Here is a 22,652-nt window from a genome sequence, read left to right on the forward strand (position 1 = left end):
ATATCATTTTTTAGGGTCCCGAATCACTTTTGCATTTACTATGACTTCAAGTATAAGTAGAGGCTTCTCATTTCGGAGGGAGATTTTTCCATGGCAAACTGAGTCCTGCAGAAGCTGTGAGTCACATACTCAGTCCTTTCATCATCCAGGCTTTATAGTAGAACTGAGATTCAGATGATAGGCAGACGTTTCTTCTTTCTGGAAACAGAGCATTTCTTCCAGTTGTGTTTTGTCAAAGCAGTCTCGGAATGACAGTCTGGGGGAGAGCCTAGTGCTGTGGACATGCTTCACATGACAGTGTCTCACACGGACAGAGGTTTTGCAATTCAGGTTTTGAATGTTGTCTCCCTCTCCTCTGCGCTCTAAGGACAAAAGCTTCCGCGTTTGCCACAGCCCATCAGCTTCACCTTGTACTCCTCCAGCACAGGAAGGTGGTTTGGACAGAAGAGTGTCAGCATACTGTAGTTGCTTTCATCGAGTCACTTATCTTTGCCCTTTCTTTTATTTCTTGAGTTTTGCATAATAGGCTTTTCAGCATCTAAATAAGTTAGACCAAGGAGCCACAGAGTAAATCCAGAACAGTCACTGTATTAAGCAAATGGTGAATATGTTGTTACTAGTAAGAATTTTTTTTTGACAACTGCTTTATAAATTTGATTATGTCTTTACCAGTGGTTTCCATAACTTTAAATATGGAAAAATTTGGTAGCTTTGAGATTTTTCCACATCTTAAGTGGCATACTTTTTTGATGGTAATGCTTTTTTAATATATTTATTTACCTAAAACCCTTATGGAGACAAGTTACGGGGAAACATTAGTTAATAGTGCTCTAGGTATTGGGCGGACAGTGAACATTTGTCAAGTGAGTGAGTGTCCAGGTGATGGGGCTTGTTTTGAGCATTGGCTACAAGCTTTTACACATGCCATTGTATTGAAATCTTGGGACCACACTTTGAGGTACTGATTTTTATACGCATTTTTTATGTAAGGACACAGAGGTGTGCAGACGTGAAATATACAAGGCGGCCCAAATGGCTTTGACAGGCCCATGATTTGCACTCAGGTAGTAAATCATAATGCATCTCATCATGCTGTTTAGACAGAGCTTAGAAAAATACTTAGTGTCTCTTTTCATGTGCAAAACACAAGTGGTGTGGCTTTAGAAAGTGGGGGGAAACAAAAACAAAACAAAACAAAATGGGGGGATTGTAAAGGGTAATGGGCCAAATACATGGTGATGAAGTTGATTGGACTTCAGGTCGTGGGTGTACAATGCCATGTATAGCTCCTGTGTCGTGGAAATACACACCTGAAGCCTATATAATCTTATTAACCAATATCACCCCCCAAAATTAATTAACTAAAAGTTTAAAAAATATTTACTAACTGAAAAATGAAGAGAAACAGAATGAAAGCTTAAAAAAAAAAATAGGCTTCCTAACCTGTATTGTCACAGATAGGAAGCTAGTGTTTATTCATAATTTCATGTTAAGATATTGTGAGTTTGGGGGTATAAAAGTTTAGATCTTGGTGCCCCATACTTTGTCATAAAAGGAAAAGGAAGTGTACAAAAAAAGTGGGGAAACTATTTGAAAGCTGTATGGTCACAAATACCCCAATTTTGTGAGGCATGAGGGTAATGGAACGTTTGAAGTTGAGACCTAAGTTTGTACTTGTGATTCTGCCTAGGGACTAAGGAAAATGAGCCAAATATAGTTAATTTATTCAACATTTTAATAATAGGTTGGTTGTCTGTTAAGTAGATGCTTTCATCAGTATAGATTACTCCCTGCAGATTACAAACCCTGAGTATTTTGGGCTTGTTTATATGGGACAGATTAGGGGTGAATTTGAGTCATTTTATAGTCTCTTTTGGGTTGAACTATACATATTGCTTCAATGCTAAATAAAATAGCTTTGCTAACTGGGAAATTTTTTTACCTTCTATAAGGCTCAGGGAATCAGAGAAGGCCCAAACCTTTTCTTTGGCTTTAATAGCACAACACACTTCCCAACTAAGCTGTTATCCTGAGCAAGGATGCTTTGGGAGACAAAGGAAGAATGTAAGATGACAGGGGAAGAATATTCATACTGGCGGTAACACAGACATGACATGGGGGGTAAATTGAGATTCTGACACTTGCCTTTGGCCCATTACATGACCAGTTGTGCTTTTAAATACATCCAAATGTGTTTGTTTTCCATAAAGGTAATATTAAAATGTTTTCCGTAAATGCAGAGCCTTCTCTGACAAAACTTTGCACATTATTCTCAAAGTAACATATTTACCATGTTTCATTTTGAGCGGTTATTTTTAGAAGTGGGCGATACAATAAACTATAACGTGATATTTTTTGCAAAGTCAGTTTTATATTGAAAATAGTGCTTCCTATATGTGTGTCTGCTGGTTATTACACTGTGTTATAACAGCATTAATTTATTAGTCTTGGTGTTTTTACTATTTACCAAGAGACAAATGTGTTTATAATACATATTTTGCTCCACAGAACTCTACTTTGACAATTGAAGAATTTCATTCCAAACTGCAAGAAGCTACTAACTTCCCACTGCGACCTTTTGTCATCCCATTTTTGAAGGTATTGCACAGCTCACTGGTCTGGAAAGGATTTCGAACCATATTGTTGCTAAGTCACAACAGTGTTCTGTTCAGGAGGGAGGGGCTCAGAAATGTAAGGGTGCTTTGACTCAGTTTAATGGATGAAAACTATCTGAATGTATATGGTTTTATGGTCCTTTCTGAAGAAGCCTTTTTTTTTTTTTTTTACTTTTATCCTCACCCAAGGACACTTCCACTACTTTTAGAGAGAAATAGAATAAGGGAAAGAGAGCAACATTGAAGTGAGAGAAGGCACTGATTGGCTGCCTCCTGTGTGTGCACCAACCCAGGATCACACCCACAATTCGGGCATGCGCCCTGACCAGGAATCAAACCTGCAACCGTTTTGGTTATGGGATGATGCTCCAACCAACTGAGCCAGGGCTGAAGTAGCATTAAAATGATAATACAGCGTGTTTTGAATAGTTACTTTGGAAGAAGAGTTGAGAAATCTCTTTGAGTAAAGGTTTTGTTTGTTCTTTGGTCATTTGAATTACATTTTACATTTTGCTTGTCTTTAGAATGAACAGGACATTGGCTGTGCTTTTTAGTTTTTCAGAGTTTTTTCTGTCTCTTCATTTTTGCAACAACCTTCATCCCTTTCCCAGTTAAGAAATTGGGAAGAAGTGACAGATCCAGGGTATGTCTGTCTGAGTATTGTCTGAGGTGTGGGTTAGAGAGGTTTTGAATCCTCGGTTTTCCATTCTCCTCCAACTACCACCTACCTCTTCAATAAAGCAACTGGAAAACATAAAAAGAGTGCACAGTAGAAAGAAGGGACATTTTTATTTGACAAAGCACGTGGCTAATTCACTGATGGATGCTAAAAGAATTGATAGTTTTGATAGAAAAGCAGATTACTAGGGTTCCTTTGATTTGGGTATGTATATTGCTCAGGCTTAGTAGGTTTTCAGTGAATAATGTCGAAGAACAAACCCATTTAAAATACAATTTTAAAATTGTCACCCAAGGATATGTTTATTGATTTTAGCAAGGGAAGAAGGGAGGGAGGGGGAGAGAGAGAGGCAGGAAAGACTTCAGTGTGAGAGAAAAATGTCGATTGGTTCCCTCCCCTATGTATGTGCCCCAACTGGGGATTGAACCTGCAACCTGACCAGTGATTTAAACTGCAACCTTTTGGTGCAGGGGACGATGCTCCAGCCAACTGAGCCACCCACCCAAGGCAGAACAAACCTATTTGTGTACTGACAGTAAGCTTTGCAGATTGACTAATGAGAAAGATTCATTTGCCTTCACCTTTAGAGGTCACTTTCAAAAGGAGCACTCCAAGAAGCCTGTGATTCCATTCTTTGCCAGGAGTGTCTACCTTCCCTTTCAATTCCTAGAGCTCTGTATTTGGGAGACACCAGAAATATAACTACCAGAGTCCTGTGTGAAATTCCATCTTTTCTTTTTATTTTTTTTATTAAATCAGACACATAAGGTTCCAGTAAGTATCCAAAAGCCTAGAAAGGCTTGTCTGAACTGAGCCCAAATTCTAACCTTATGGATGGTAAGGCTTTCCTGCTGTTACTCTTACTGAGGTGAAATGAAATAATTTTGTTCTGAAAATGTTTACAAATCAATAAATTAGATCTTTTTATATGGAAATCCAGATTTTAATTACGTTCTTTTCATTCTTTTCTAATTATATATTTAAGGTAACAGGTATGATGGATTAGTATTTCCCTCCAAAATGACTTATACTACAATCATATATTCTTAAAAGCAAAGTATTTTTGAATATGTCAGTTGAGTCTAGAATCTTCGGTTTTCTGAGAGTTGTTTTCTGTAAAGACTTCATCATGTGAATGCCATTTCCTGTGCAAATACCACTGGTTTCTTTGCTTACAATAAAAAAAAAAATGAAAGAAAGAAAAGGAATGGAAAAAAAAAAGACTCCTTTCAGGGTCAAGTTGGCAGCCAAAAAGATTTTTAAAAGCTTACAAGGACACTTCCATGTTCTTCTATCACCGCTGCACACCATATGGTTACCATATCATTTAGTTGGGATCATTGGAATCAAAGATATAACTTTTTTCCCCCTAATTTTAGTGCTTTTTCTCAAAGGAGACATTAATGACAAAAACCATATGGTTGTGGGAACTCGGGCCTTAATAAGTGCATTCAAACATTGCTCTAACAATATGCATTAAAGTCTTGTTTTCATTAAGCTAATGTAACCCTCAGACCCTCGATTCCATTTTGCATTTATGGAGAAACATTTACTGGAAGGATATTAGACACCATTCTAATTACCTAATCTGGCACCAGAATTAGAGCAAACAAAATTGCTTTGTATTACCATATTTTTTAAATTGGAAGAAGATGTTTATGGAATCACTAAATTAAACTGAATACCACGTGAAAGCCTCTTGTCTTGTGCCATCCATACATTTAAATTTGAAACTGGAGGCATGCGTGTTTACTATTAATCACTCAGTCGTGTGACAGGGGTTGTATTAAACGTGAAGTCAGGAATCCCACCAAAATATAGATAAGATGAATTTAAAGAAAACTTTTTGGTCAAAGCAGTCTTAGATACAACATCTTTTTTTATAAGCATCTTAATTTTCAGACATCAGTTTAAAAGTTTATTTATGCTTTAACCATATCCATTATTGAACAGTCTTCTTTGCAAAAACATATTTGATCCCGAAACTAAGAAGTTATTATCTATAACACAAAGCCAAATAAATGCGTATTTTATAACTTGTCTCCAGGATTACTATTTTATGTATCTTAAAATCAGCTTTTGTACTGAATATATTAAGGCTCTTTCTGGATGGAAGCCAGGGAATGCTTTGCCAAAACACATCTGCACACAAGATGTCCAGCCTGTGAGTCAATTCTCCTGATTATCATTCAGGAATTTGTCTCTCTGAGCTGGCATAACTATGTTTGCCTGCTTGGTTAAATATTGCTAGCATTCCTGAGAGGAGGAATCTGATTGCTTTTGAAAGGTCTCTGTATGTTCAGATAGAGCTTGTACCTGTGGTCCCAACTGAATCTATTTCATACAGCAGAGCCGCAGCCTTGGTTGTAGTGCGTATGGGGGGTGGGGGTGGTGATACCCCAGGTGCCTCCTCTTGATGAGGATGCTGAAGATACTATGAAGGAGGTCATGGGATATTGTTCATTTCCCCCCCCCTCCTTTCTCATTTTTCTGAATCTCATGCTTTGTTAAAAGAGTTCTGAAGATATTTCTTCTGTCTCTTTTTTTTTAAAGATTTTATTTATTTATTTTTAGAGAGAGAGGGAGAGAAACATCAATGTGTGGTTGCCTCTCTCGTGGTCACTCCTGGGGACCTGGCTTGCAACCCAGGCATGTGCCCTGACTGGGAATTGAACCAGCAACCTTTTGGTTCTCAGGCTGGCACTCAATCCACTGAGCCGCACCAGCCAAGGTTTTTTGTGTCCTTTATTAGTACATTCTTGTCCTACTATTTTTTATCTTTGGAACTTTTTGAAAGAATCAAGGGGTAGAGAGGTTTGCAGTATATTGTTTTGGACAATTCAAATTTTTTAAAAATTGTTATTCTATTACTCTTTTCTGAATTTTTGCCCTCCTCCATCTACCCCCCACCTCCCCCACTCCCACAGTCCATTCCCACACTGTTGTCCATGTCTGTGGGTCTCTCATACATGTTCTTTATCTAGTTCCTTCACCATCTTTCCACTATTATCCTCCTCCCTACTCCCCCCGATCACTTTCAGTCTGTTCCATGTTTCCATGCCTGGGGTTCTATTGTGTTCCTTAGTTTATTTTGTTCATTAGATTCCTCTTATAAGTGAGATCATATGGTATTTGTCTTTCGCTGCCTGGCTTATTTCACTTAGCATAATATTCTCCAGTTCCACCCATGCTGTCCCAAAAGGTAGGGGTTCCTTCTTTCTTTCTGCTGCGTAGTATCCCATTGTGTAAATGTACCACCGTTTTTTGGTCTACCCATTTACTGATGGGCAGGTAGGCTGTTTCCAGCATTTGGCTATTATTAATAGCATTGCTATGAACATTTAAAATCTTATACTTCAGAATGATTCTTAAAACTTTTTAAATGTTCACATGGAGTTGCTATTTTTTAATTTTATTGATGGCACATATACCTGAGATCTACCTTCACTAGGAAAAAAGACAGTTTAAAAAAATAATTGAAAATATATTTATTGCCCACATGACCCTCTAGACCAGGAGTGTCAAACTCATTTTCACCCAGGGCCACATCAGCCTTGCAGTTGCCTTCAAAGGGCCGAATGTCATTTTAGGACTGTATAAATGTAACTAACCCTTAACAGTTAAGTGAGCGCTCGGCGCTGCCACTGGATAGAACCAAGGTTGCTGGGCTGGGTAAAATAAGGGCCGGATTTGGCCCGTGGGCCTTGTGTTTGCCACCTGTGCTCTAGAGTAACTATAAAGGGTTTATTTGTAGCATTTTTCTGGGGTAGGAAGTTTTTTTCATTGCTACAGAGTGTAGTATGTGCTTATCTTTAGCAAATACCCTAGTATTTTATTTATACCTTGTGCAGAAATATGCTTTAGCATTATTATGAGATGGTTCCTTGGTTAATATTTTGGAAAATGGACTTGGGTTTCAAGTCCAGCCTTCGTGCCTGTCCCCGATACTCTAGAGGGCCCAGCTGGACCCTCCTTTATTCAGAAACGCTTTTCTTCTTGACGGGTTAGTTAATGTACATGGCCCCTGGTTTCTACAAATAAACCCTTGAGCTGCAGAGGTTTGTGTTACTGACCTTTCCTTGAATTCGGAGAGGTAAGTGTCATTGGGGATGAGTGCCATTCACTCTGCCACACTATTCACTCTGTTCTCCTCCCCTCCGAAAGAGTAAAAAATAAGAGAGAGTGAGGGAAGAAAAACAAAAAAAGCAACAACAACCTGGATTGATAATGTCAGAGTAAGTTCAGTTTTTAGAGTAAAATTCCATTTTCACTTTAATGCTTTACTCTGTGTGAAATTCACTCCCTCCCTATGATTACATTTGAGATCGCCAGAATTATATATCAACAAGCGTGTTCTGAGAGTCTTTTTCAAAGTGCTGGGCTTGGGGAGGAGTGAGAGTGATGGGTACGCAGGATTTCTTCTATTAAAATACATGTACTTTTTAGAATAAGGGTGACAGCACATTATTTCTGTAGACCGCTTGTCTATGCTGCTTTGTACGTGAGTTCCACCTGGGTTATCTGACATTACTTAAATGTATGAATCTGATTATTGCTAAAAATAATGTCTACATTCATCTCTCTGTATTTTTTTTCTTCAAGTTAGTAGTTGACCAGAGATATATCATAGGATTAGCCTGTTTTACCTGGGTAAGTTTCTAGTTACAAAGACGAGTATGTCAGGAAGCCTATTTTGAAATTAACTGAAGTGTGTATGTATTTCACATGCCCTCTGTTTTCCGTGGTGAGAAAGCAAAAGATGCTTATGGATGGAGCCAGAACCTCATATCCTGTAGAGCTTATTATCAGTATATTCTAGTATGAAGGACCTTAAAAATACCTGGGTGCCAGTCCCAATGTTCTTAGTGGCCATGAAAGCCGGAGAGGCGAGGTGGCTCATAAAGCTTAGACACCTCACGCGTGGGGCAGTCCGGCCGGGCTCAGGGGAAGACTAGCCATGTAGCCCAGTGCTGAGGTGTGCGCCTGAGCATCAGTCCTGTCGCATACATGCGGGGACGTCTTTGTTTAGTCATGGTGCATGCTCCGTCAGTGTTCGACAGCGGGCTAGGTTCATCCTTGTCTTCTCGTCACGCTCCTGCAGGCGAACCTGCCCCTGCTGCAGCGCGAACTCCTGCACTGCGCCAGGCTGGCCAAACAGAACCCTGCCCAGTACCTCGCCCAGCACGAACAGCTGCTTCTGGATGCCAGCACCACCTCACCTGTTGACTCCTCAGAGCTGCTTCTCGACGTGAACGAAAACGGGAAGAGGCGAACTCCAGACAGGTGAGAGGGAGGAGGACTGTGGACTAACCATGGCCTTTCCCGTGTGCCTCTGGTATGAGGACACGTTTCATGTGACATCTACACTGCTGACCTTCACCTCTTGCAAAATAGCAATAAGCTCAAGCGTCCGTCTTGGGGACCCTTCTCTGGCCTGGGATGCTACAGAACGTTGAATCTCTGGCCTGTGTCAGGCTTTTGTGCAGCTTAATCTTTGTTGCAAATAATATTAAAGTAAAAGGTGAAGATGAATGATATTCAGATGTGCTAGGTGCCCCTGACGGTTCTTAGACACACACTCTTAAAACTGTCATTTATTATATAATTCAACCCATATTTTACTCTTTGGTGTTAGGAAATGTGCTGTTCTAAGTTGTCTCCAAACACGATGGCTTTGAAAGCCGGCCTGTGTGTATTACTCAGTAAACACAATGCAGTAGCTATTTAATTCGCTTTTCTGAGAACCGAGAGAAGTCTTCTGGGAAGCTAGGTGAACTGAGTGAAGATAACGTTAAATAATAGAGATAATAAATGTCATTTTTGCTGAAAAATTTTATTTATCATCCAGTATTTATCCTATCAGCAACTCTGCTCTCTTAATGAGAATTCTGAGAAATGTAAAGTCCCTTCAACAAAGCAGTTGTTGAATAAGGCATATACATGAAAATGCTCATGCACCTTACTAAAATAATTTTCTTTACTATCTCATCCTCATATATAATAATTTTCTAATGTAGGAATGCAAAGTCTTATTAGAAACATTTTATATGGCATTAGTGAAATATGGAGAATCTGAAAATGAAAACAGTGTTTGAAACTTACCTGTTGCCCTGACTGGTGTGGCTCAGTGGACTGAGTAGCTTGTGAACAAAAGGGTCACGGGTTCGATTCACAGTCAGGGCACATGCCTGGGTTGCAGGCCAGGTCCCCAGTAGGGGGCGTGCGAGAGGGAACCACACATTGATGTTTCTCATCCTCTCTTTCTCCCTCCCTTCCCTTCTCTCTAGAGATAAATAATAAAATTAAAAGAAAAGACACATTAAAAAAAAGAAAACTTGTCTGCTATGTACTTTGTTTTCTTTCCCCATTTATATATTATCTCTTTCATCAGGCATGAGTATAGCAGTCACTGAAAGGTCAACACTTGGCCACAATTATGTTCCCGATTGATTGGAGTTTACAGTCCTTGGAGCTACTCAGAGACATCTATGTGTAACCAACCGACTTGGCTGCCCCTAAATGTATCAGCCTCTTTGCAAATCAGGTTATTAAAAGCAAGCCAGTTTACATATAGTTACTATAATTTTTATGCTACCATCTCTGGAATTTATATTCTCTTGACATAGGTCCTCTTAATAGTTTAAAGTTGCTGACGCCAAGGTTAAACATTAGTTTACTTCTGGCGTACTGTAGACCCACCTTCACATATGAACTACTAATGGTGCTACTTAGTATTTTTGCAAGTCTTATTTCCTTGGCCATATTTAAGCATTTAGTACTTTAGCTTTTAAAGGGAACTGCTTAGTCCAGGTGTCTGAGAGACACATCCACACGATCCTGAAATCCAAGAAGCAGCCCAAGGGTAGATGATTCGCATGTGCATGCTGTCTGCTCCTAACCATTTGCTCTGCAGGAAATCCATACTGAGTGCAGGTATTGAGATGTTTCAGCTCCATTTTTTTCACGGCAATGTAGTAAAAGAATTAGGGAGAGACTGGGTGGGAAACTGGGACAAAGAACATTTGTTTGGGTGGAGGAGAGGGTAACAGGGGAGGGTTTAGATAGCTGTGATAAATGTAATGATAATCCTGCAGGCAAAGCTGGAAATAGACACAAAGTATTCTAGAAACCCTAACTGCTAAGTAGCCATAACAGGCAACTTCCCTCATTCATTTCTCTATATTCCCAGCCATTTCCCTGCTGCTTCTTTTCTGGTGTTTTATATTTTAGTGTACTCTGCCTTTAGACTTTCCTTGGACAGTGCTGAGGTAAGCCCTGAATGATGTGCTAACACAGAATTGAAAGCTTCGTATAAGTGACACAAAAAATCAGCATTTTTGTATGGGTGAGCTGTAGCTGTGTGTGCATGCATGTTAGTATTCAGCCAGGTAGACCTCTCGTAGAGCCTTCAGTTTGATTCTCCTTGTCGTTACTCATAGACCGAAGTAACCGCTGGAGTCAGGATCAACAAGCTCGCTCTTCGGGTGGAGCATTCTTTGTCAGGTGGAACCCTGAAATGTGTCTTATAATGGAAAAATGTCAAATGGACTTCCTTAGAGTTAGCAGGAAGAGTAATGGGAATATGTTGTGTAAATACACTTTTATCTTGTGGGAATTTGATCAGGGCCAAGGAAATATGGGCCTCTATAGTATTTCTTTGCATATATTTTCAGCATCTTGTTTGCACAGGCATTTTCCTCTTCTCTGATTATTTATCTGTATATCCAGACCTACTGTAGGAAATTTTATAGAGTATGGAGCTGTCTCACAGCAGAGCCTTTTTTGTTTTACTGAATGTTTTGTTGGTGCATATGGTCTGACATGGATGAGCAGCCACGTTGAGATTCTGGAGTCTATTAAACTGGCTCATTAAAAAGATCAATCTGTTTCTGTAATAACACTGGGAACCATCAGTCACTAAAAGGGGGAAAAACTGACACCTGAGGAGAAAACACATTTCGGTAATTTGTTCCTGACCTGTCATGAATAAAGAGCACTCTGCATTTTGTTTACAGCTTTGGGGGCTTCCATCTTCCGACGGCTGCACATTTAAGCTACAGGACCCTTGTCACGTGTTGTAGGAATGGGTTTGGGCAGATTTAACTTTTTTCTCTCCTTAACTATGATTGTTACCGGTTCTATCTTTTTGGGGTTTTTTAAGCATTATTATTATTTACTGAAAATTGAATACTCTGGGGAAGCCTACAAGATCTTTCTTTTTTTTTCCTGTATGGAACAGTGAAATGTATTCTACTTTCTTTTAAAAGTAGCTCTGTGGTGAGTCCCTGAACTGCTGTACTGGATTTGTAGGGCTGTGGTAGAATATTGTAGAACATAAATTAGAAAAACACAGTTGTCATTGAAAAGCCATACTATTTCTTTCTAAACTATTATGGGAAGTAAATAGAAAATTTTGATTTCTACCCCTTGTGAGTATGTAAAAGTTCATTATTGATCGTGGACCTCTATTTTGCTATTCTGTGATGGGAGAAGCTGGAGAAGGGGACGTGAACTTTTTTTGGCGCTGGCTAAATGAAGTGACCGCTTTCGAAGAGAGAGCGGAGATGGTAAAAGCCCTCTTTAAAACTGCTCGTCATGGTGGTTCATTGAGACACTTGCACTTCCACATGGAGTGAGGGGAGAAAAAGCAGTTAGAGAAAGCTGTATTTCTTGAGACTGCAGACACATAAAAATTAAGGGTTTTAAAAAATATTTGTGTTGTATTAATTAACATTGCTCTCATTCCTTTTCACAGTGTTGATATTGCAGCTTTTTGTTATAATGTGTCTTTAATATTGTGTTCTCATCTGTTATGCTAGTTTTCTGACTCAGAGAATCTTTCTTGCTTAAGATATCAAACTGAATTATCATTGGTTTTTGTTATGGGTAACATTGCCCCAGCCCAGCTATTTCAAAGGTTGGTGCTAAGTATTAATTCCCTTCAAATACATGCCATCATTTTAAGGTAATTATGTTTTAAATTACAGGTTAACACATCTAGCGTTTATTGTGAAGGCCATTAGTATATATTTCCTCCTCCTCCAATAATCAAAGATTATTTTTAAAAAAAGACCTGCTTGAACTTTAGAATGATGTGATTTGTCAGCTAGGAGGGAGCCTGTGGGTCCAGCCAGCCACCCCTTTCTCTTATCCTTGAGGAAAAACTGAGGCCCTAAGGATTTGACTGAAGTCATAAAGCTTCGTAGTGAAGAAACCAGCATATGTACATACCTGAAATCCTGCAGTTGCACAAAGTATGTTTTAATGTGCAGAATATAAAGAAAGAAAACTCAACTGCGAATTGTGTTTTTATTCCCCTTTCCCTCACGTATTTCTTCTCTGTATTTGCTCAAGTGGGTAAATGCAGTAGTGTAATATTTTGTGATTTTATAAATCTTTTTAATAATAGAGGATCTAGCCGGCCAGGTTTCCTGGCCTAAGGAATGAGTTAGAGGACACTGAAGTTTGGAGGGTCAGAAGATAGTCATTTCGGAACCTCCTTCACTGAATGTATAACATTTGTCAATATAGTACATACTAGCTGAAACTGCTAGGTTCAGTTTTTCTTTTCTGTAAGATGAGTGAGGTTTCAATATTTTTGTATTTCTAAAGAGAAAAGGTAAATAGGTACACTTCACAAGGAATTGCAGGATCAATCGACTGTAAGGATTAATAATACATTATCTATAGCATTCAGTTTCCTGTGAAAAATGTAAGTAATACTATATTCATACATTCTTGTTTTGTGTTAGGTCCCTTATGGATCCTTAACTTTCAAGAAGTGGATAATCATCCCTGTAGAAATAAATTTTAAAACATCTTTTCAGTTGTGAAGGATTCTAGTGAAATAGCATTGAGTTGCGTTACATGATGTGAGAGCGTGGTTTTTGAGGACATTTTGGTCTCCCTGTACTCCAGTCTTAACTTGGACTCGCCAGCCGTATTTCTTCCTGCTCTCCTAGGGTCTAGCCCTGCTCCAGTCTAGTTTATACTCAGAAGGATGTTTCTGCTCTACTGTACTTTGTATATGCCATAATTGTATGTATCCTTCACAGGCTAACTCAGACAATATCTACTATTTAATAAAACCTTTCCAATCATAACTGGATATTATTTACTGAGCACTTAAAATGCGTCAGGCCCCCTGCTAAGTAATTTACATACTAACACACAGCACTTCCCCCTAACTGTCCCGGCGCCTGGATTCAGGCCGGCCTGGTAGTGTGTCTGAGGTCACGCAGCTTGGAAGAGGCCCTGATGGGGTGCTGAGCGTAGATTCTCTGACTTGAATGTCCACGCTCTTCTAACCGTGATCCTGCACCATCAGCCTCTGAGTGCCCCAGCTTAAAAACAAAGTGCTGTAAGGTACTGAATGCTGCATATGTGTTCGGCTCTTTACACAGATTCTTTCAGATAGTCCTCTCGGTAGCTCTGAGATAATCATTCCCACTTTGTGGACAAAAACACTGAGGCTTATAGAGGTGAAGTCCATACGTCCAACAAATAGAGCCAAATTGGGAACGAACTCCGTGGCCCCTGTTCTTTCCAGTGTATATTCCGGAGTGACCTCTTCCCGCTACAATCTCCCATACCACTTTGTACTGCTTGTATGGTACCTGCTAGGTTCAGGTTCTGTATGGAAATACAGAAGTCATATTTCCAATTAAATTGTTTTTATGGTGAGAGATTTCTTGCCAGTACACTTCCACAAAACTGTAGCATGGTATTAAATTGTAATCTTACAGAGGGTGTTGGGGGATTATCTCTCGCTCATCTGTGTATGCCCACTGAAGAGGGTAGCGTATTACACAGAGTGGGCATCTACAACAAAACAAAGAAAAACACCACACACGAAACAAAACAAAACAACAACAAAACGACTTGAACAAATGAATCCTGAAGGTTAAAGTTAATGTAGTCATTTTCAGTATGATGCAAAATGGCCTCTTCCTTGAGCTTTTCTTGCTTTCTACCATTTTAAAACATGTATCTCTGAGTTGTACCCAACAGTGAAAATAGCCATCAAATCCAGGAACAAAATGCCAGGATTGGTCCACTGACCAAAAAAACTGGAGGGCTTCGCTCAAAATGTACAGGTGACAGATTAGAATAAGAAAGCACAACTCCAGACAGAAGGAGCTGGAGAAGTTGACTATGTCAGCGGTGACCAGAAATTACGAAAGGCAGGGGACAGCCAGTAACCAGGAGTCCTCACTGTTGAGCGGATGGCGAGTGCTGGGAGATACGTGATGGAGCGTCCACCTTCTTGTTGGGGGGAGAAGGCGGCCCAGGTGGCTCTGCACTGCTGTGCTGTAATCCTTGAAGGTCCAGGCATGATGTTTATATGTCTGGAGTGGCCACCATCCACCATCATCTCATTTACTCCCAGAGGTATTAGCATGCTGCTTGGGAAGTGATCCGCTAGGTGGTGGTTTAGCCACGGAGAGACTGAAGGCACTTCTTCCATATGGCCAAGTAGTGACCGTCCTGTGTCATTCAGCTCTCTCTCCTTCCCTGTCTAAGTAGCCCTCTCCCTCTAAGATGATGGCAAAACACAGAAACTGCCGTGGGTTGTCATGCAGTACTAGGTTTGATTTTCTTTTTGAAGAGGCAGGGGAATTTGTAATATATTTGTAAAATATTTTTGTAATACATTTAATATATTTTGTTTCAGATACATTATCAGTACCAATAGAAAGGTGTTTTGTAAAGTTTTTGTCTAGATTTACCTAGTTTTTAACAATTCATGAACAGAACTTTCACTGAATTGTTTTGAAACTATGACAAGAAGGCTTAACACCCCCACCTTTTCGATTCAGTATCTGCTTCTTCTGTGAAAATCTTAACAGATTGCATGTATAAGAAAAAGCAAGGAAGATGTGTTTAATATTAAGTTACTAATGTTTGTGGGCTCTTAAAAAAATAGAACTTACTAGATGTTTAAATTATAAGAAAAGAAGTTTTTAAAAAATTTAAGATGCTACCAGCATCTTCCACTGCTCTGGCTGAGATACTGGCAGAACGAGACAGACATATAGGGGATTGTGCCAAGATAAAGAGACCCTGGGGCGGGACCGAGGGACCTACGCTAGAGATGCTTAAGAGACCCAGCAGGACTGGATTTGGAGAGGACAGTAATTGTGTGACTTCCAGGTTTCTACTTGGGTGACTGGGAGAAGGTGGCACAACTGACTGGTACAGGAAGTACCAGAGGAAGATGAGGTCAGCTTGGAAAAATTCTGTTTGAAATGCCCACGTAACTTGGGGAAGTGAGCACTGTGGCACTTACTTATGTGTAACAGGACTAAGATTAGAATTGTGAAGTTGCTTCCATGCCATTCTAAGGTGTATTAGGCTGTATCTGTTTGCCCTTAGAACGATCTTTGAAGTGATACCCCTGCTCCCCACACTTAAAAAAAAAAGAGCATTTTAATCTAGGAAAACAACTTATGCCTGTTTCTGTCATACAGGATGTTGATTAGCCCTGTTAACATTTTTTATTGTCATGATCTTACAATAATTTTTTTCATTCTTCCTCATTTTTTTAATGTGATACTATTTTATATAAGTGTTACTAAGGGGTTATCAGTGCACAGCAGCCAATTATGACATTGAAAATATTTTATTATAGAGGCAAGTATTTTTTAAAAAATGTTTATTTTCTTTCATAAATAGTTTACAGTCTATGTTTTTGAGGAACAGGTGAAAAAATTGCTTGAAATGGATTAAAGTATAAATTAGGTTGTCTTTTAAGGGTTTTTATTTCTTTGTTTTTTTTTAATAACATGACTTGTTTCCTTCTAGTCCCATTTACTTGGCAGGAAACCGAACCCCAAACGTTAACTTCCCCAGGTTACCCGAGGTGACACAGTTGGGCCTCCGTGTTTAGGACCCTCAGGCCCCGAGAGCGAGGTGATTGGGACCTCAGTGCTGATGTGGTCAGATTACGTGCAGGAAAGTTCCTTCTGCTTGGTAGGGAAATAAAATACCCTCAGGTTAACTTGAAAAACAAACAGTGCCTTCCAGAAATCTAGTAGGAAGTTCCAGAAACTTCCCACTAGCATCTGAGTTACTTCAAGAGTATGCTAGGGTAAGACATTTTACTAATATGTGTTAGTTTTGCCTAGTACACCTTGAAAGGACAACAGATAAACACTCAGATTTGGAATTTGCCCAGGCACGGGAGGTGTAGGTAGTGGCAGGCATTACTAAGAAGCAGACGGACAAATGGCAATGGAGTTGTTTTAGATACATACATCCCTGGAATAGCATTGACCTTATAATAGACATGAGTGATTCAAGGAAGCACCAGTGAGACCTTATTTTGGGGGTGTGAATGTTTTAATGTTTTGCTATTAAAATATAACTATCTTGGTGAGTTGGTGAGCTTTATTGTTTCCACAGCTAGTTGAGTAAAGGGACCTCAAATACGACAGCGGGGACCTGATAGAAGTGATAGGACCAGCTTGGGACCTCGCCCTGCTTAGGATATCGCTGTTTGGTTTAGGGGGGGAGATCTTTTTTCTAGTAATAGGTCCTTGAAGTAATAGTACTAACCAGATGGCTGATCTGAGGGTGAAGATAAATTACACTTTGAAAATTGTAAGAAATCTCCCGATACTGTATGTTGTTATCTTTGAACAAGGGTAGACAAAACCGGAAAGTTGAGGTGGTTTGACACAACTGGGCCAAAAATGTTTCTATATTTGGAAATGCAACAGTGGCTGCTCTAAGGTATTTAGAGGGTATTTTCTATTTTTGCACAAATAATTAGCTATAAATAATAAATTGTTCAGAATGAAGAACAGAGAACTTCCCTGTTGGCTAAAGTGGTTGACACAGGCACAGTTTGGCCAGAGGACCATCAGCCCTGTGTGTTTTGATCTGCATAATATTTCGATGTAAATATAGAAAAACTGAATTACAGAGTTTTCAAACTAAAAGGGACCTCAGAAATCATCTAGTCCAGTGGTTTTCAAACTTGATTGTAGTAGCAGACATTTTATTTAAAATAAAACCTTAGGTGGAACCCAAATGTATAAAAATAGATAATAATAAGTGGGTTCCTCTGGCCCTTTAAATTTTGATTGTTTGGGGGAAAGTTTCTTCATTGCCTGCAGATTCCCTTTCATGCCTCATGTGGCACAGTTTGAAAACCACTGACCTAGTCCAACCCTTTCATTTTACAGATGAGCAAACTGAGGTCCAGAGAGGTTAAGTGGCTTGCCCAAGGTCACACAGCTAGTCATGGAAGAGCCAGGACTAGATCTCAGGTCTCATGATTCCCAGTCCAGAGCTCTTTCCACTACACCACACTGCCAGTAAGGTAGGTGCTGTGTTAGCATTATGTTCATAGCTACTAATAGTCTTCAGTATTTTCCAACTGATTTGTGCTGGTAATATACATTGAATGTTGAAGTATATTGTTCAGAAATGTATAGGATATGGAAATACAGATTACAATCACATAGATAATACTCTTAGAAGATAAATCGGTATCTAGAATGTTTCTTTCACTTTGAAAAAAATAAAAGCAATGCGTTTAGGTAATGTCTGAGCTATAGTGGACATTTTTGTCTGATACGAATGATGTTTGAGTACTGACACCTACTTTGATGGGAGCAGCATCGAGACTTCCAACTACACCCGCAGGGTTCATGCCCTGCTGTCATTTCCCACGTGGGCCAGTCTGCTGTCTCCGGGGCAGTGCTCCTTTCTTCAGGAAGTAGTGGGCATGTGTGATTTCACACTGCAGTCTGCAGTTTCCCTCAGTTCTTTGTGTTCTGTGCCTCTTGTCTCTGAGTCCTGTATGCTTCTCGGTCTGGTGTGTGTAAGTTGTCACTGGGGACCTACCCTACTGGAGGTGAAGGATGGCTCGTTGTCCAGGCCTGTGGCCTTCATGACCTCTGTTGTTGAGTCATTGCCACTCTGGTTCCTCTGGTGTAATCAGACAAAGATCATCCTGGAAGCCAGGAGACTAGGCCTCTGCTGCTGTTACCAACCTGAAACCCAAAAGGCATGCAGAAACCTGCAGCTGCCGTGACTTGGTAGAATTCTTATGGGGAAATTTTGCAGGGAAAGTAGATGCTACTACTGGTCTAATGACAGAATGCTGGTCTTGTGGGGACAGCCAGCTACTTCATAGAAAACTGGTTCAGGAGCTGTGATTCCACTCACAGTTGGATGTGGTCTGTTCCTGTCTTACTGAGTATGTTCAGGTAGTCCTTAAGAATAGAGATTTATTCAGCCAGAAAATAGTTATTTAGCTTCACCTCGCTTTGTGATGAATATAGGAGCAGTGATTAGTCATCAGGCCTCATGTATATGAAGTATTCGTTTTGAAAGCCACGTTCAGAGTTTTGCGTATCACGGGATCAAGTGCAGGTAGCACAGGCCATCCCGACTGAGACCTGGTGGCCCCGCAGAGGTCTCACATGTTCTCTGGGCACGGGTTTCCCAATGTTCAAAGAAGGGCTTTCACCTGAACTCTCGTTGAGTTCCACCTAGCTTTGTGTAAGTGCTTGTTGATATCTTGGTGACTCAAGGTAATGTCAGGGTCCAGACATTGCATTGCTTTGTTGTAGTAGCTCATTCGATCAGCACTTTTTAATAGAACTTTCTGTATCTCCGCAGTCCACTACAATAGCCACTAGCCCCAGGTGGCAGTTGAGCACCTGAAATGGGGCTACTGCTCCTACAGAACTGAATTTTAAACTTTATTTAATTTTCATTAATTTATATTTAAATTTAAACAGACATATGTGGCTACTGTATTGGACAACACAGCTCTTAGATGTTCTCAGACATGAAAGTCAGATGCCAGGTTGGATGAATGGAGTAGGTGTACCTTAAGGATTCATCAAGAGAATGATGTTCTAACTTGAATCTTCTTCAAACACAATTGGTCTTAACGTAATTTGTTAGAAATGCAGTACTCTCTTTTGAATGACAATGTTATCTACAGAGTGACATCGGGTTTCCTTTTATTCACGACCTAAACATCGGCACCTCAACTGAAATGATATTGAGAATTGAACCATTTTCTCCTGTGTGCAGTTCCGTGATCATTTAGTCCTCAGCGTGGATTTCAGTGAATCCCCGTAGGTCTTCTTGGAAGCTGAGTTTACAAAGTTTCTGGCCAGTAAAGGAATATTCTGTTTATATTACACGTTCAAATGCGAGTGTCTGAATTATGCTGGTTTCTGAGTACATATGAAACAAACTCTTTTTCTCCCCTCCTCCTCCTCAGAACCAAAGAAAATGGCTTTGACAGAGAGCCTTTGCACTCAGAACATCCAAGCAAGCGACCATGCACTATTAGCCCAGGCCAGCGGTACAGTCCAAATAACGGCTTATCCTACCAGCCCAATGGCCTGCCTCACCCCACCCCACCTCCACCTCAGCATTACCGTTTGGATGATATGGCCATTGCCCACCACTACAGGGACTCCTATCGACACCCCAGCCACAGGGACCTCAGGGACAGAAACAGACCTATGGGTAAGACTGAAGGATCTGTTCACTTCTTACGGGATTGGATGCTTGAAGATTTGCATCATTACTTCTCAACTGAACTTGAGGCTTGAAATTTGTGATAGGGGTAAAAATTTTCTTTTCTTTCTTTGTATTGTCTCCTTTATGAGGAAAGTTGATAAGATGTTCTTTAACAGCTGTGCTCTCTTTCCCTTAATTACTTGTATTTTGATTTCAGCAGGTTAATTTTTTGGAAGGAGACATCCAAAACCCTCAACTAAATGGGAAGTGAATTTTCAGTTCACCTTTTTTTAATATGAGATATTTTAATTGCAGTCTACCTTCCACAGATATTTTTAAAAATCTATTTCTTTTATTATATCTTTTATTTCAGATAGACAAACTTCATTTTTATTTTTCTGGTCTTCATGATATTTCATATTTGAAAAATATGATATAGTACATCTGTAGCTTAACAGATGTTCTTTGAGGAATGATTTGGTACTTTCTTTTTTAACTTTAAAGTGCCAGCGATTATATTTAGTATTGAAATTTTGTGTCAAGGAATGAGTTTATAAAAATATGTGTTCCATTTGCCTGTATTCATTCTTTCTTTGCATAAAACTATTGGAAATGAAGCTTTTAGGACACATTTCCTTCCAAAGAACCAGTGAACACCATGAAAAAATGAAAGGGAAGATGAACAAGGTAGGTTTTGGTAGGCGATCAGTGGTTCAGGTGAAGGTATCAGAGCGCTGTTCCTGGAGCCCCTTCAGTTCTTAATTTTTGGTGAGTCAAGCTCTTCACAAACTGGGAGCAATAGTCAGGCCTCTCTATTTCCATCTTCTGTGTCCATGCCACACACCAACAGGACTTCCCTTCATAGCTAGCTGCTGACAGGTTTTCCTGACCTGGGTGATTTGTTGGGCAAGGATCCTGGAAACAGTAAGGGATAAAGCCCAGTGCACAACCAGAACATGGAGCTGAGGGTGCAGAACTCCACGAAGAGTAGCCAGCCAGTTACTCAATGCCTGAATAGTGGGGACCATGTTGTTTGGCCACAGGCAGAGGCAGCGTGGTGAGCAGCAGTCCACAGTAGATTTCCAACTGGGTTACGAGCAAACAGAGGCTGCAATCTATAAGGCCTTTTCCCCTTTCTACATACAACCTTTTAAATATTTGAAAGCAGGGAGAGATAAGGTGAGGGGCAATTAAGGACCAGTTTGTGCGATAGCAACACAGTAGTAATTCTGCTTTCCCACAGTAGTCATTCCCGCATTCATGTACTATGTCAGAGACAGAGCTACGCATGTGATTTGTGCTTTTTTACTAGCTAGTCTGTCTCACCTTCTCTCAGTACCATTTCTGAAGAATTCTCAAAAGTGGTCATGTTATTTCTCAGACCAGGTTGATATTCTGACCCCCAAATCAAATGTGATAATGACCCCTTTCCAAACAAAAGCCTTGTCATTTGTTTATAACTTAATGTTGCAAACATTTGATGGCTCATTTTCAAGTGGAAGTGGAGGCACCAGGTCATTGTAAGACCAATTCGAGACACCCCACTGTGTAGGTGCTAGGAAATGGCCTATTCCTTATTGGCAAGTGCGGATTTATGAAATACTGGTTTGAGTGTACTATGAAGTAATCATCTAGGAAGTAATTACGCTTATGTGCAATGATTATGTTTTCATTTCGTAATGTAAAAATCCCTTTATGAATTATATCTGTTGGTTTTATGTGATTTTTTTCCAGATCATGTTCCTTACCTTTTATAATTCTATTAGCTTATAAACCTAATAGTACTAATCTCTATAAATATGTGCAACTATTTAATCATCTCTAAAGTCTGGCAGAGTTCAGTGTTTGTTAATATAAAATACAGTCTTGATGTATGAGTGACAGAGTATGGTGTTATGCCAGGCTGCCATTATGAAAATACAGAAATTCTCATGAAGATATACTTGGTCTGGTATGATTTATAAATGCCTGTTTTATGTAGGGACATATACCCACTAGAATCCTTTAACAAAATAACTTTACAAGCAGCATTAGTTTATAAATAAAATTAGTGTTTAGCCTAGTTAGCTAAAATCTAAAGCCTAAGAACTGGTTAAGACTTAACAGGAGTGTCAAACTTTCCACTAATGAAAATATGCTATTTAATGCTTATGAGCTACTTTCTCCTAGTATATCCCTCTGGTATTATAAATATAAATAAAAATTGTGTGGGGATGAATATTTAACTCTCTGAAATAGAGAAATTAATAAATGTCATTTTGAGTTGCTTTATTTTTTCTTTTTAAAGATTTGATTCAGAGTTCAAAAGCAACAAAGTCCTGTATTTTTTTCCACCAAGTACTTGGGCTCAAACATGTTACTAATGTACCTGTTATTTTTTCTTAAATGAGATGAGGCTTAATACTGTTCCACAAATGTTGGAACTTTATTAGCCACAGACATCCCGTTTCACTTTAATATTCCATATGTTAGCACTTGTATCATTATTGATTTATTCGGATGAATTTTGAAACTTTTGAAAATCTCTGGAGTTCTTGGGCCTCCATCATGAAAGTCAATGCTACATGTATCAGTGCTACATTTATACCTCCTCACTCTCCAGTTGTCTTCTCTGATGACGCATTTCAACAGTAGTGCTTTTTTTCTTTAAAACACAGACAACAAATAAGTCAACAAAAATTACATACTTGCAAACATTTCAGCTGGAAATAGTCACAACAAACAGCAATAACTAAACACTACTTTTCCCCAATGTCTTTTCTATTATGTGAATTATTAAAACATATTTGCAATCTACATTTTTACCAATAGGTGGCATTGACAATTTTAACTTTTAAATGTATCTCAAATATGTTCTCATTGGA

General features: G+C 39.5%; 1 protein-coding gene across 4 annotated transcripts in view; it reads left to right on the forward strand.

Annotated features, from left to right (window-relative positions):
* RUNX1T1 (RUNX1 partner transcriptional co-repressor 1) overlaps positions 1 to 22,652 on the forward strand; it is a 145,392-nt gene that overhangs the window by 87,944 nt on the left and 34,796 nt on the right. For all 4 annotated transcript variants that reach the window (XM_024572148.3, XM_045181659.2, XM_045181660.3 and 1 more), the window contains 3 exons: positions 2,509 to 2,598; positions 8,396 to 8,577; positions 19,544 to 19,794. In XM_024572148.3, coding sequence (XP_024427916.1) covers positions 2,509 to 2,598; positions 8,396 to 8,577; positions 19,544 to 19,794 — 523 coding nt within the window. The remainder of the gene's footprint in view (positions 1 to 2,508; positions 2,599 to 8,395; positions 8,578 to 19,543; positions 19,795 to 22,652) is intronic.

Source organism: Desmodus rotundus, chromosome 8 (assembly GCF_022682495.2).
Source record: "Desmodus rotundus isolate HL8 chromosome 8, HLdesRot8A.1, whole genome shotgun sequence".
Taxonomy (NCBI): Eukaryota; Metazoa; Chordata; class Mammalia; order Chiroptera; family Phyllostomidae; genus Desmodus; species Desmodus rotundus.